The sequence below is a fragment of the Adiantum capillus-veneris genome, chromosome 5, assembly GCF_014529385.1.
Source record: "Adiantum capillus-veneris isolate H3 chromosome 5, ASM1452938v2, whole genome shotgun sequence".
Lineage (NCBI taxonomy): Eukaryota > Viridiplantae > Streptophyta > Polypodiopsida > Polypodiales > Pteridaceae > Adiantum > Adiantum capillus-veneris.
In genome coordinates, this window is record NC_140935.1 from 52,548,650 (window position 1) to 52,561,731 (window position 13,082).

At 45.0% G+C, this 13,082-nt stretch overlaps 1 protein-coding gene across 1 annotated transcript in view; it reads right to left on the reverse strand.

Moving 5' to 3' along the window:
* Nucleotides 1-282: 282 nt before the first annotated feature.
* LOC147457317 (1-acyl-sn-glycerol-3-phosphate acyltransferase CHLREDRAFT_174358-like) overlaps nt 283-13,082 on the reverse strand; it is a 33,889-nt gene continuing 21,089 nt past the window's right edge. Inside the window, exons 3-5 of the mRNA XM_086512236.1 lie at nt 1,440-1,846; nt 1,248-1,349; nt 283-683 (exon numbers count right to left, since the gene is read on the reverse strand). Coding sequence (XP_086368362.1) covers nt 456-683; nt 1,248-1,349; nt 1,440-1,846 — 737 coding nt within the window. The 3' untranslated portion in view covers nt 283-455. The remainder of the gene's footprint in view (nt 684-1,247; nt 1,350-1,439; nt 1,847-13,082) is intronic.

A 13,082-nucleotide genomic window follows, 5' to 3' on the forward strand; every position in this document is an offset into this window, starting at 1 on the left:
TTTATTCTTACTTGTAAAAATTCTGCGAATGCCGAAAAAGGTCTGTGTATACCCACTGAAATGTCTTTTGGACTTTGCTTCCTGAGAGAGAAAGATATCCGAAAGTGCACGCGGCAAAGGCCCCGGTGGGGGGGGGGGGGGGGGGGGGGGACTTGATCCATCAAACAGAACTTGATGGGGCTAGTATGGAACTATCAGAATTCTCTTCACAACACCACCGGGATCTTGACTTTGTAGTGTTGTGCATCTGAACGTTTTCTCTCTCCTTTGGCAAATGACAAATGGCCATAATATAACATCTTTCATTGCATTACACATGACAGCTCTCTTTGGCTTTGTTGCAAAATTATGACTAGCATAATCATGGGCACATTTTTGTGACAGATACACCAACCTGTGTTGGAATGAAGCTAGAAAATGTGAGATACGTGTGAAGCTGAAGCCCTACAAGGATGTCAGTGAACTTCGAGTCCATGTTGAAGAAGAGATTTGGAAATGACATTCCTAGACTGCTCGCAAAGGTCGTCAGGATTACTTCCTCGTATTGGTGGGTGTACAATCACCTTCACGGAGCCCGGTCGTAGCGTTCCCTCCAATCCATTTGGCATTAGTTTTCCGGTCCCAACCAGACTGATAGGAACTACGGGGACTTGTGCCTTGGCAGCTATAGTAAATGCTCCTCTCTGTTTCACAATTGCACACACAGAAATCTAGACGTTAGACCCTGCCGAAACATCTTGTCAATCTCTTCTGCCAAACATAACACAAATCAAGTAGACCCACTAACTTACACCGTAGCCCTTTTACACATGGTCATCAGGGTTCGAAATATACAGCTCAGGGGTCAGGAGCCTCATTATATCTACACTCATAAAGTGAAAGTAATCTAAGCCTTTCTAGCCCTCAACGGGTAAGAAACAATTTGAAATTTGATAGAAACAAAAAACGTAACCATCACAATAATGGTCTGTCTAAACTAAATAAATATAGCAAAAATAAAAGCAATCATGACAAAATTAGCCATAGCAGTAAAACAAAATTCTATCAAAGCTGAAATTTTGAAAGCACAAAAACCAGAAACGCAAGAAAAGAGAAGAACATATATAATAACCATCACAGAAGTTATCATACTCAAAAGTAGATTCGTACAAAGTGAAATGAACACAAAAGATAGACAGCATGACAGACAAAAGCTCAGTTGGAATTGATGTTTCTTTTTTACTAAACACGGCCTTCAGAAACCAAACCTTGAATTGTGCCATTTTTCCATCCCTCGACCGTGTCCCTTCAGGAAAGAAGAAAACTGGAACCCCTTGCTTGATCAGTTTCTGACAATGCCTTAGACATTCCTATATTCAATCAATGCCACAGTAAGAAAGGGACAAACTAAAAGAAGGATTGCAACCCACATTCCACACATCCTTAGTCAAAAGGTTTACCATCTGACTTTTTGTATCCATGCGACGCAATGGAATATGACCGGTCAAGTACATTGACCACCCAATAATAGGTATTAAGAAGTTGCTTGTCTTGCTAATGAACTTAAAAGGTCGTTCCAGAAGAAATAGTGTGTAGATATCAAGAAAACTTTGATGATTTGAAACGTAAACTGCTGCCTCATCAGGCCCTGGTAAGTTCTCAAGACCTTCGATTTCTGCTTTGTAAAACAAACGGATAGTTAAGCTTGCCCATAATTTGTTGATGAAATGCTGCAACTTCCGCTTATGTCTGTCGAGCATCAGAACATATGGTTGTACGAACAACATAACAAAGAAGAGAGGAAAGGCAACCACATAGGTTGTGACGTAGAAACAAAACGCACGAACCCTTTGCCTAAAGGTTGGACCTGCAAAACCCCACAGTATTTTAAAAGACATTCTACAGTAATGTGTGGTAACTACCAATGCAAAAAGAATACTGTCCTTTCATCTTTTAAAAATTGGCCAATGCATACGAATAAATTTGTCCACCTAGAGGGCCCGCAGTCATTACATACCTTGCAAGATTGGAAAAGATTGAACAGGATCATTTGAACAAGTTGCTCAAGGAAATCAAACCAATTTGTTGGAAATGGAACGTGCAGGGATTAGGTGGGCCCCAGTTTCAGCTCCAGCGGGGTTGATTGCGTCACGAGCTTCAGCATTGCCTTGTAAGCGGAGAGATTGATCTTCTTATGCTGCAGGAGCATCATCTTTGTGAGAGCCGCATTAGACAATGTGGTCAGCTTTTGTGTGGTCAATATGAGACATTTAGGTCAGCTGCATTTAAACCTGGTGGTATCCAAGGAGGGGTAAGTATGACTATTGCGGACTCATGGCAGTAGGCCATTGTGGGCAGAGGTATTATAATTTATTGTGCCTGGCAGGGCTCAATGGATTACTATGCAGGTTCAACGTTGCCTCATGGGCTTCCTGAACATCTATGCGCCCAATGTGGCAAGTGCACGTGCAGAGTTTTGGTCTCACATTGTAGAGTCTCTGAAACCGGCCTGTTCAATCCAAAAAGGGCGGTAGACTTTACTTTAAACCTTGATTTAGCTTTCACCCATTATTAGTCGTCTATTTTACCTGTACTTTCAAGACACAACAAAGGGGAGAGGGATACAGGCTGCTAGATTGCACCTGTATGAGTGGACAGACACCAGATTGGCCCCTAACTTAGGCGCCCCTTTCGGTATTTCTTTATTGTTCAAAAGAGGGAATAAACGTTGTGGTTCCCTACAAGCTGCCCTGCACAAACTCGGCTGAATTTCCACTGTTCCAGCCTGATTTCGGCAGCATAACTGTACTAGAACCCTTCACGGTCAGTATTCCCACGCATTGACCGACTTTCCCGACGCATACGGGCACTTTGCAAAACCTGGCGAGAATCTGCAGCACGCTGAATTCTCTGTTTTCAGCCCTGAAAATGCTCCAGATCGCCTGTACAGCGGTCCCCTTGCGTCCCCGAACCTCCTGGGGGTATTAGGGTCCGTTTAGGGCCAAAACCCTAAACCTGCAAAAATACACAGCAGGCTGTAATTCACTGTTTCGGGCTCCGTTTCGCGTGCCGGTCGCATCCCTAGCAAGTCCTCGAGCTCCCGCACCTGTAGGGCTACTTGCCCTTTGAATCGGACGAGATTTCTGGCGTGAAACCTCTCCGAATTCACCTGTACCTGCGGGGGGATTAGCCGCTAGCTAATCCAGTACCTGTGCAAGAGGCTCTTGCCTCGGCAATCGCGCATGAACCCACACAACTGTACATTGGTCAAATGAAGAGCCCACTAGAGGGGCATAACATACTGCCAAAGGGGAGAGAGAGGGCAGTGCGTAGCGTGCAGGGCATCACTCCTGGCACCGCACTGTGCATAAGAGGGAAAGCAAGCACTCCATAGCTCTTAACCTGTGACAGAGACTTGCAAAATGAGCCTCCCAACTATAAATCACGTTTTTGCCTTCTCTATAAGTAGTAAACTGGCCTCAAAGTGCCAAGTGTCACTCATTTGTGCATTTTCCCGCTTTAGACCCTCGGGTCTAAAAATATCTCACCTGCAGCCTCTGTTGACTTGGCCACAGAGTAACAAAATGATCCCCATGTCAAACTGCACGTAATGACGCGAAGACATTTTCAGGTCCCAAAATAGCAGTTCCCTAAATTTTAGGAGATGCTGCCATTGTATCTTTCTAGGTCATCCGACCCTCTTTGTACACTGCGGCCACATCCAAAACTGAAATGTAGCCTCTGTAGCAAAGGATTCCACTTTGGCTAGTCAATGACCCCACTTGGCTAACCATAGTCCTTGTCCAACCTTAGTGCTCTCTTGCCCTCAGGCCTGGACTCCCTCTGGACAGTTCCACACTAGCTATGCAATGCAGGGCAGTTAGATTTCCCGAGGGGTGTTTCCAAAAAGTGAAAGTAAATAGATAATAAGAAAGAAATCAACAAAAAGGATAGATAGTAGTCACACGCTGGTGACATACCCCCCTCTTGAAATCTCAAACGTCCTCGTTTGCATCTATGTCGTACATGCTTACTGTCAACACTGATGTATTCAACACCTGTCGACACATATACGACACATACATGCTCATTGTCAACCCTGGTGTATTCAACACCTCGTCGACTCATGTATTGCCTGCGTGTGAACCCTGTCCCAATGACATAGTGGTAGCTTCGCACTCTGCCATTGCTTTGAGTCACGAACTTTCCAATGACAAAATGGTAGCTGCACATTTTGCCACTGTCTTATAGTACACGTTGGATCCCGTAACACTTTCGAGCATACCCAAACCGACAGTTTAAGAATGCAGTTACACATGTACTCCTGAATAGAAGCAACCATTGTATCCTTGACAAACTGACAAGAAATACTCACTTCTATAGCACTAACCAAACTTTTGGACATTCCATAAGAGCAATTGCCAAACTGACAATCTGTACAGCTCTAACATTCATGTAACAGGTATTTGATTTGAGCTCACTTTAAATACCATGTACATCATTTGTTTCAGAAGCCATTGTCACACTGACAATCCATGTAGCTTTGAAACTCAAGGGGTCAAGGTAGGTTGCAAATCGAAGGCTTCCAGGTAAAGTGATAACACAGTTGGTGACTCTGCAAGTTCACCTTCTTCCATCCACTTAGCATCCATTGGTGGATAGTTTCTGAACTTTACCAAGTAACGCCTAGCAACCTTGCCTTTCACTTTCCTTTCTTTGTGTGCCAAAATCTGTTCAGGGACCAAGATCTCGTCAAGTTCCTCGACTTCCGGCTGATCTTCAGCTGGTATATCTTCTGGCACATCACCCACATAGGGTCTGAGAAGACTCACATGAAACGCATTGTGAATCTTCCAACTGTCAGGCAATTTCAGCCTATATGCAACATCACTGATTATGTCGCACACTTGAAAAGGCCCATAGTAACGCATGCTGAGCTTTGGAAACACTCTTTCCTTGCCCTTCATCTTCTTTAACCTTGCCTTTTCAAAGCGTAAAAGCACCCAATCACCAAGTGAATATACCACTTCACGACGGTGACGATCAGCTGCTTTCTTTTGCTTTGCCTGAGTCCTTTCTAAGGCCACTTTGACCTTCTTGTACATTTCATCCATGTCCTGAACATACTTATCTGCTTCAAATATCTTGTCCTTTGTATGCAGTATGGGAGGAACTTTCTTGCCACCTTCAACTATCTCAAAAGGTGCCTTGCCAGTTGATGAATGCACTGTATTATTGTATGCATACTCCACCAATGGCAAATACTGCTCCCACTTTCCTTTATGCTCTGACACATAGCACTTCAGCAGATCTAGGACAGTAGAATTTGCCTCTTCTGACTGTCCATCTGTTTGAGGATGAAATGACGAAGAGAATTTGAGCGTGGTACCCATATTCTCAAACAAGCCTTTCCAGAACAAACTAGTCATGCGTGGATCACGGTCGCTAATAATCGACTGTGGCATGCCATGATACTTGAAAATATTGCTCATAAACAAGCGTGCCATCTGATCTGGCTTTATCTTCTTCCTGACAGGAATAAAATGAGCCTGTTTGCTGAATCTGCAAATAATGGTCCAAATACCATCATTTCCTGTCTGCGTTCTTGGAAGATCAAAGATAAAATCCATAGCAATACTTTCCCATGGTTTATCTGGAATAGGTAGTGGTTGCAATAACCCTGGTGCCTTTTGCCTGTCAAACTTGACCTTTTGGCATATTAGGCATTCTCGCACAAAGGCATCCACATCCCTTCTCAATGTAGGCCAATAGAAGAATGTCTCTACCGCTTTAACTGTAGCATCGATACCACGATGCCCTGCATACGGTGGGACATGACTCTCTTCCATAACTTTGCGTCGCAATGGCTTTGTGACACACAATCTGCCATGCATCATCATGAACCCGTCTTTAAGAAGATAGTGTTCATGACGTTGTCCATCCATTAGTTGCTCGAAGACCCTTGCAAAATCTTCATCATTTGCATACTGTTCTCTCATATCATCAAGTTCATGAAGATAAGGAATCGACACAGCTGAAATTTGTGGCTTCCTTGACAAGGCATCAGCCACAACGTTCTTCTTGCCTTCCACATGCACAATCTGAAAATGGAACATGGACAAGATATTTGCCCATCGCATATGCTTCTCAGATAACTTTGTTTGTGTCAAGAAGTATCGCAAGGTCTGATGGTCCGTTTGGACAACGAAATCTGCACCTAGCAGGTAGTGTTTCCAACTTAAGAGCGCATGAATCACAGCCAGTAACTCTTTCTCATAGACCTGCATGGTCATCTCTGGCCCTTGCAAAATTCTGCTCTCATAGGCTACTACCCTGCCATCTTGCATTAGCACTGCACCAATGCTACTACCGCAGGCATCACACTGGACCACAAATGACTTCCTAAGATCTGGCAACACAATGACTGGATCCGAAGTCATCTTTTCCTTTCTTGTCTTCCTTGTCTTCAGAATCAGCTGGCCTTTTCTTTGTAGGACAGTTGTAAGCAATGTGGCCAGGCTGCTCACATATAAAGCATTTGTTCTCTGTCCTCAGGACCTTCTTTTGCTCTTCTGACTTGCGAGGAAAACGTCTTTTCCATTTCTTTGCTGGTCCTTTTTCTGATTCAGCCGTAGCTTTGTCTTTCCCTGCGTTGGCCGACTCCTGAGTCCCTTTAGGAGTCTCATTGGGAACGTGCTTCTTGGCTGAATTTTTCTTGCCTGATCCTGCCTTGACGCCAGTGTTAAATTCACAATGTTCTCCCTTGAGCAAACCATTGCCAGTGTTTGCTACCTCGATGAGCTGCGTCAAAGTAGTGACTTTGGTCTTTGTGCAGTATTTTCTCAATCCTTTGGGTAGGCCACAACAGTATTTTTCTATCTGTTCTGTCAATGGCACAAACCTATAGGAAGTTACTGGAAGTAGAGCTTTCCAAAACTTCCGATTGTAATCATCCAGATTTCTGCAAGTGGCAGCATTAAGCTGGTGCCATTCTGTCATGACATCTGCTTCGAAATCATCAGATAACCATGCTGCTGCAAAAATCTGCTTGAAGTAAATCCATGTGGACGGAGCTTGCCCTTGAAGCAATAAAGTTGTCCACCATTGTCCCGCATTCCCTGTCAAGAAAGTGGCTGCCTTGCGGACCTTTGAAGCCTCTGTAAAGTTTCCCCCTGCATAGGCCTTGTCAAACTGCTGGAGGAATGAAAGAGCCTTCTTCCTGTCATCAAACCCTGTAAAGGTCGTGAATGACACTCCTTTGCCACCTTCTTTGTACGGAGTTGGCCTCTCCAGCGGCGTTAAATTGTCATATGGAAGTGACTGAAACATGGGAACACTATTAGGGTTCATCTGTGTTCCTTGGCCGCTATTAACTTGACCTGGAAATGCCATATTTGGCTGCTGATTTGTAATTCCAGCCATGCCAAAATTTGCTTGTGGCATCCCAAATTGTCCCTGAGTGCTTTGAAACCCTGGTTGCATACCCATGACACTGTACATGGGGTTAGGCATCATCGTTTGAGCACCCCCAAACACTGTTCCTGGCGTATAAAACTGATTTCCAGGTGCATGACCAGCCATGCTCTGGAATACGGATCCACCTCCAAAATAGCCAGGGTGTACTGAAGGTGGTGGGAAGACCTGTTGCATAGCCTGTAAGTTGCTTCCCTGCCCATTAGAACCAGCTATAGGCTGCTGAAAGGTGGCGGGCTGAATTGGTACAGCTTGAAAAACTGGCATCTCAGCCACCTGTTCTTGCACCTTAGGCATACGTTGTGGAGACTGCATGTTCTCCGTCAAGTGTACAGGTGTTTCCATTGACTGTGCGGTATGAATCACCTGTGTTCGAGCCTTAACAGGCTTTTGAATATGATCCAGTGACCCAACTTGCTGAGACGGAACAGGAGGTTGCAGAAAGGCTAAAAACCTTGGGTTCTGCATTACTTGTGTGAACATAGCCACAGCAGTAGCCAACTGGGTCCTGAATATATCATCATCAGTCTGTGGTGGTCTTGAGGACTCACCCACTTCATGTGTCTGTTGACCCTGTGAAGAGGAAACCTCTTCAGTCACATCATCTGGTCTGTCAGCCATAATTACAATTCCCTGTGTCTCGTCTATGATCCCCTGTGTCTTCAAGCCGAAAACTGCCCAAGGCTCACTTCTATGGGAAAAAGTGATTTAATCCCGGCAATGGAACCATGAAACCGGCCTGTTCAATCCAAAAAGGGCGGTAGACTTTACTTTAAACCTTGATTTAGCTTTCACCCATTATTAGTCGTCTATTTTACCTGTACTTTCAAGACACAACAAAGGGGAGAGGGATACAGGCTGCTAGATTGCACCTGTATGAGTGGACAGACACCAGATTGGCCCCTAACTTAGGCGCCCCTTTCGGTATTTCTTTATTGTTCAAAAGAGGGAATAAACGTTGTGGTTCCCTACAAGCTGCCCTGCACAAACTCGGCTGAATTTCCACTGTTCCAGCCTGATTTCGGCAGCATAACTGTACTAGAACCCTTCACGGTCAGTATTCCCACGCATTGACCGACTTTCCCGACGCATACGGGCACTTTGCAAAACCTGGCGAGAATCTGCAGCACGCTGAATTCTCTGTTTTCAGCCCTGAAAATGCTCCAGATCGCCTGTACAGCGGTCCCCTTGCGTCCCCGAACCTCCTGGGGGTATTAGGGTCCGTTTAGGGCCAAAACCCTAAACCTGCAAAAATACACAGCAGGCTGTAATTCACTGTTTCGGGCTCCGTTTCGCGTGCCGGTCGCATCCCTAGCAAGTCCTCGAGCTCCCGCACCTGTAGGGCTACTTGCCCTTTGAATCGGACGAGATTTCTGGCGTGAAACCTCTCCGAATTCACCTGTACCTGCGGGGGGATTAGCCGCTAGCTAATCCAGTACCTGTGCAAGAGGCTCTTGCCTCGGCAATCGCGCATGAACCCACACAACTGTACATTGGTCAAATGAAGAGCCCACTAGAGGGGCATAACATACTGCCAAAGGGGAGAGAGAGGGCAGTGCGTAGCGTGCAGGGCATCACTCCTGGCACCGCACTGTGCATAAGAGGGAAAGCAAGCACTCCATAGCTCTTAACCTGTGACAGAGACTTGCAAAATGAGCCTCCCAACTATAAATCACGTTTTTGCCTTCTCTATAAGTAGTAAACTGGCCTCAAAGTGCCAAGTGTCACTCATTTGTGCATTTTCCCGCTTTAGACCCTCGGGTCTAAAAATATCTCACCTGCAGCCTCTGTTGACTTGGCCACAGAGTAACAAAATGATCCCCATGTCAAACTGCACGTAATGACGCGAAGACATTTTCAGGTCCCAAAATAGCAGTTCCCTAAATTTTAGGAGATGCTGCCATTGTATCTTTCTAGGTCATCCGACCCTCTTTGTACACTGCGGCCACATCCAAAACTGAAATGTAGCCTCTGTAGCAAAGGATTCCACTTTGGCTAGTCAATGACCCCACTTGGCTAACCATAGTCCTTGTCCAACCTTAGTGCTCTCTTGCCCTCAGGCCTGGACTCCCTCTGGACAGTTCCACACTAGCTATGCAATGCAGGGCAGTTAGATTTCCCGAGGGGTGTTTCCAAAAAGTGAAAGTAAATAGATAATAAGAAAGAAATCAACAAAAAGGATAGATAGTAGTCACACGCTGGTGACAGTCTCTACCGCATGCAGAGCAATGGTGCATTGGGGGTGACTTCGACATGTTGAAGGAACCCACTGACAGGATTGGAGGTAGCCATGCTACTGTGCACGGGGCTGAGTTGGCAGCTTGGGAGAGGCTATGTATGACCTTGAGGGTTTCAGATGTTTGGCAGCATTCTGGTTTTGTGACGCCCCCGGACAGCTTGGCCTTCTCTCGCTCGGACCGCAGAGTAGGAGGAGTGAATCTATCTCGGATAGATCGCTTCTACGCCAATGACCACATCTGTGACATGGGTGGATCTCTTTGCATTCTGGCTGGGACATCTTTTTCAGACCATGCACCAGTGATCCTCACTGTGACAGACAAACAGACAGAGGAGGGGGGAGGGGGAGCACGATGCTACACATCCCTGAGAGGATGTTGTGTAACCGGCTTGGACACGCTTAAGTAAGAAATAAATAGAAACACACGAACAAAAACCTCAAAATCACTGAACTTTAATAGAAATAGAGTGAGAGAGTCGACACGGCCCGGCGGAGTTCCGTGCCCAGAGGTATTGGCCCCAAAGGCTTTTCTTTTTATATTAATCTTTGAGCAAAGTACAACTTCCCGCGGGTGCTCGCTCTCAAACTCTGCATCCAGATGCTCTGAGAAGTGAGCCCCCTTGGGTCACTTATAAAGGTTACAAGGGGTGCTAAAAGCAGAACCCCAAAAGTGTTAAACTAAAAAGCAATAGATTCCCAAAAGCTTTTGACTCAAAATCTGCCAGCAAAAAGCAACAGCGCAATTTGCGGAATTTCCGTACAATTGCCACGTCCGAGAGCCACAACAAAAGCAAGCGTCCGTACAATGCCACGTCAGCAATCCGTACAGGTGTCACGTCAGCAGTCTGTCAACCTGTCCGTACAATTATGTCCACGTCAGCAGGGGTTGTCAATAGGGTGATGCCACGTCCTCAGTTTGCGACATACCCCCCTCTTGAAAGAATTATAATCACCCTCGATTACGCATGCAAAACAGAAAAAGGCCATAAACCAACTCAGTAGACACTAGTAGACACTGACTAGTATCGATGCACTAGACCCGACACATCTAGCACTTGTACAAAGACGACAATCACATCACAGGACATCACATGACAAATCATAGAAAAATTCATTCCAAATCTCAGACCATGACTGCCATCAACGTATTTAGTAACCGCATCTAGATCCATCCCGAACCTCACTAATGCCGGATTTACTAATCCTTATTGCGATCATGTCTATAGAGATTTATGAGACTGCAATGTTGCAGTCATTTCGTCTTTCAGTTCCTACACTCAAACAAGTCAAATGAGAGAGTACAAATAAATCATGTTCAATTTTGGGAATTCCGTTTCATAAAGTCATACAGCAGAATATTGTCAACCCAGCAATATCCCTAAAACCCAAAGGGGACATCAGTGACCTTATTCAATCGAGGTAATCTGTTGACAAAGGAGCGGAGTGACTCTCCTCTTGTGCAATCCCTTTGAACTAGATTCAACCTTGTTGATCTGGGGGATCTATCGGAGTAGACGATACTAAACCGAATGCTTCAAGATAAGGTTCCAAAATCTGAGGAGTATCTGCTAGGTCCTCCTTCTCCTCCATCCACTTCGCATCTAATGCAAGATAGTTCTTGAATTTAACCAAGAACCGCAGGATCACTTTACCTTTCATCTTTCTTTCCTTGTGTGCCAAAATCTGTTCACGAACGAGTATCTCCTCGCTCTCTTCCACTTCAGGTTGCTCATCAGGCTCCCCATCAACTAGCACCTCGCCATTAAAAGGTTTCAAGAGACTCACATGGAATGCATTGTGAATCTTCCAAGTATCAGGCAACTTGAGTCGAAAGGAGACATCATTTATCTTTTCTTTAATCTGGAAAGGGCCATGAGTCCTCATGCTAAGCTTTGAAAAAAGCCGCTCCTTTCCCTTTCGTTTCCTTAGGCGTGCCTTCTCAAAACGTAAGGACACCCAATCGTCTTCCTTTAGTTTCAAGTCTCGTCAATGTTGATCTACTACCTTCTTATGTCGTTCTTGAGACTTCTCTAAAGCCTCGCGGACCTTGGCATAAGCAATGTCCAAGTCCCTTGTGTACTGGTCGGCTTCAAAAGTCTTCTCCTGGGTCTGGGGAATGTTCTGATCTACCAGCTGATTCCCTTTTTCCGTTCTTTCCTTGTGCCTTGGGACCTACGGGCAGCGTCTTCCACTTTCCCTATCCATTGGCACGTCAGAGTCAATCATCAGAACCCTATCATCTAATTCCTCTTTCTCTGGAATGCTTTGATGAACTTGCATCTGGTTCCCTTAGTTCGTCGAAACCCTCTGATTCTCCAGAATCCGGTGATGAACTATCATCTGGTTCCCTTAATTCATTCTCTTCACTGCGCAGACTCTTGCCTTTTTGAAGTGGATACTATCCTGCCCGTCGCATAAGTCAATGAGCCGGCATGCATTTCAGTTTGTTGCTTAGTCATGTCACGTAAGTCTCTGAATGGAGTCAGACTTTTGGTTTAAAGCATAGTCTTGAATCTCTTTGGCAAACCTTAGCAGAACCGCTCAATCTAGTCTTTCAAAGTAATCTTCCGAAACAAAGACATTGGCAAACAAGTATCCCAAAACCTTTGGCAGTAGTCATCCTATGTATCTTTCTCAGTCATTTTCAAGTGATGCCAAGTCGTTATGACATCTCTGGCATATTCATCTAATATCCAAGTTGACGTGAAAAAAAGAATTTTAATCACGTCGCAGGTGCTTCTCCGCGTAACAACAGAGTAGACCACCATGTCGATACAGTTCCTTTCAAGTAAGATGCCGCCTTTCACACCTTGGATTGTTCTGAGGACTGTCCTCTAGAGAAGGCGACGTCAAAACTGTTGTACAAACTCAAGGGCTCAATGGATGTCCTGGTAGTGTAAAAATGTCTCAAATGTAACAGCCTGACTCCCTTCCTTGAACTCCTTGGTTTTGTTGTTGATTTGGTCACTATCCAAAGAGGATGAGCTCTCCTCCTCTAAACTGCTAGATGGCCTTCCATGCCTTCTAGACTTTTTCAAAAATCTGCTTCAAACAAATCTTGCCTTTGGAGCTTAGAAATTTAGGAACCTTCTTAGCACCTTCGAATACTTCAAATGGCGCCTTTCACATGTGTTGTTGTAGGCAAACTCCACCAAGAGCAAATACTTCTCCCATTAAGTCTTCTGATTCGAAATATAAGACTTCAACCAATCCAAAACCATTTAATTGGCTATCTCACATTGCCCATCTGTCTACAGGCGGAACGAGGACAAGCACTACAACCACATGCGAATGTTCTCCTTGATTCCCCTCCAAACGCCTCTTTTGATATTTCTTTTTATACTAATCTTTGAGCAAAGTACAACTTCCCGCAAGTGCTCGCTCTCAGACT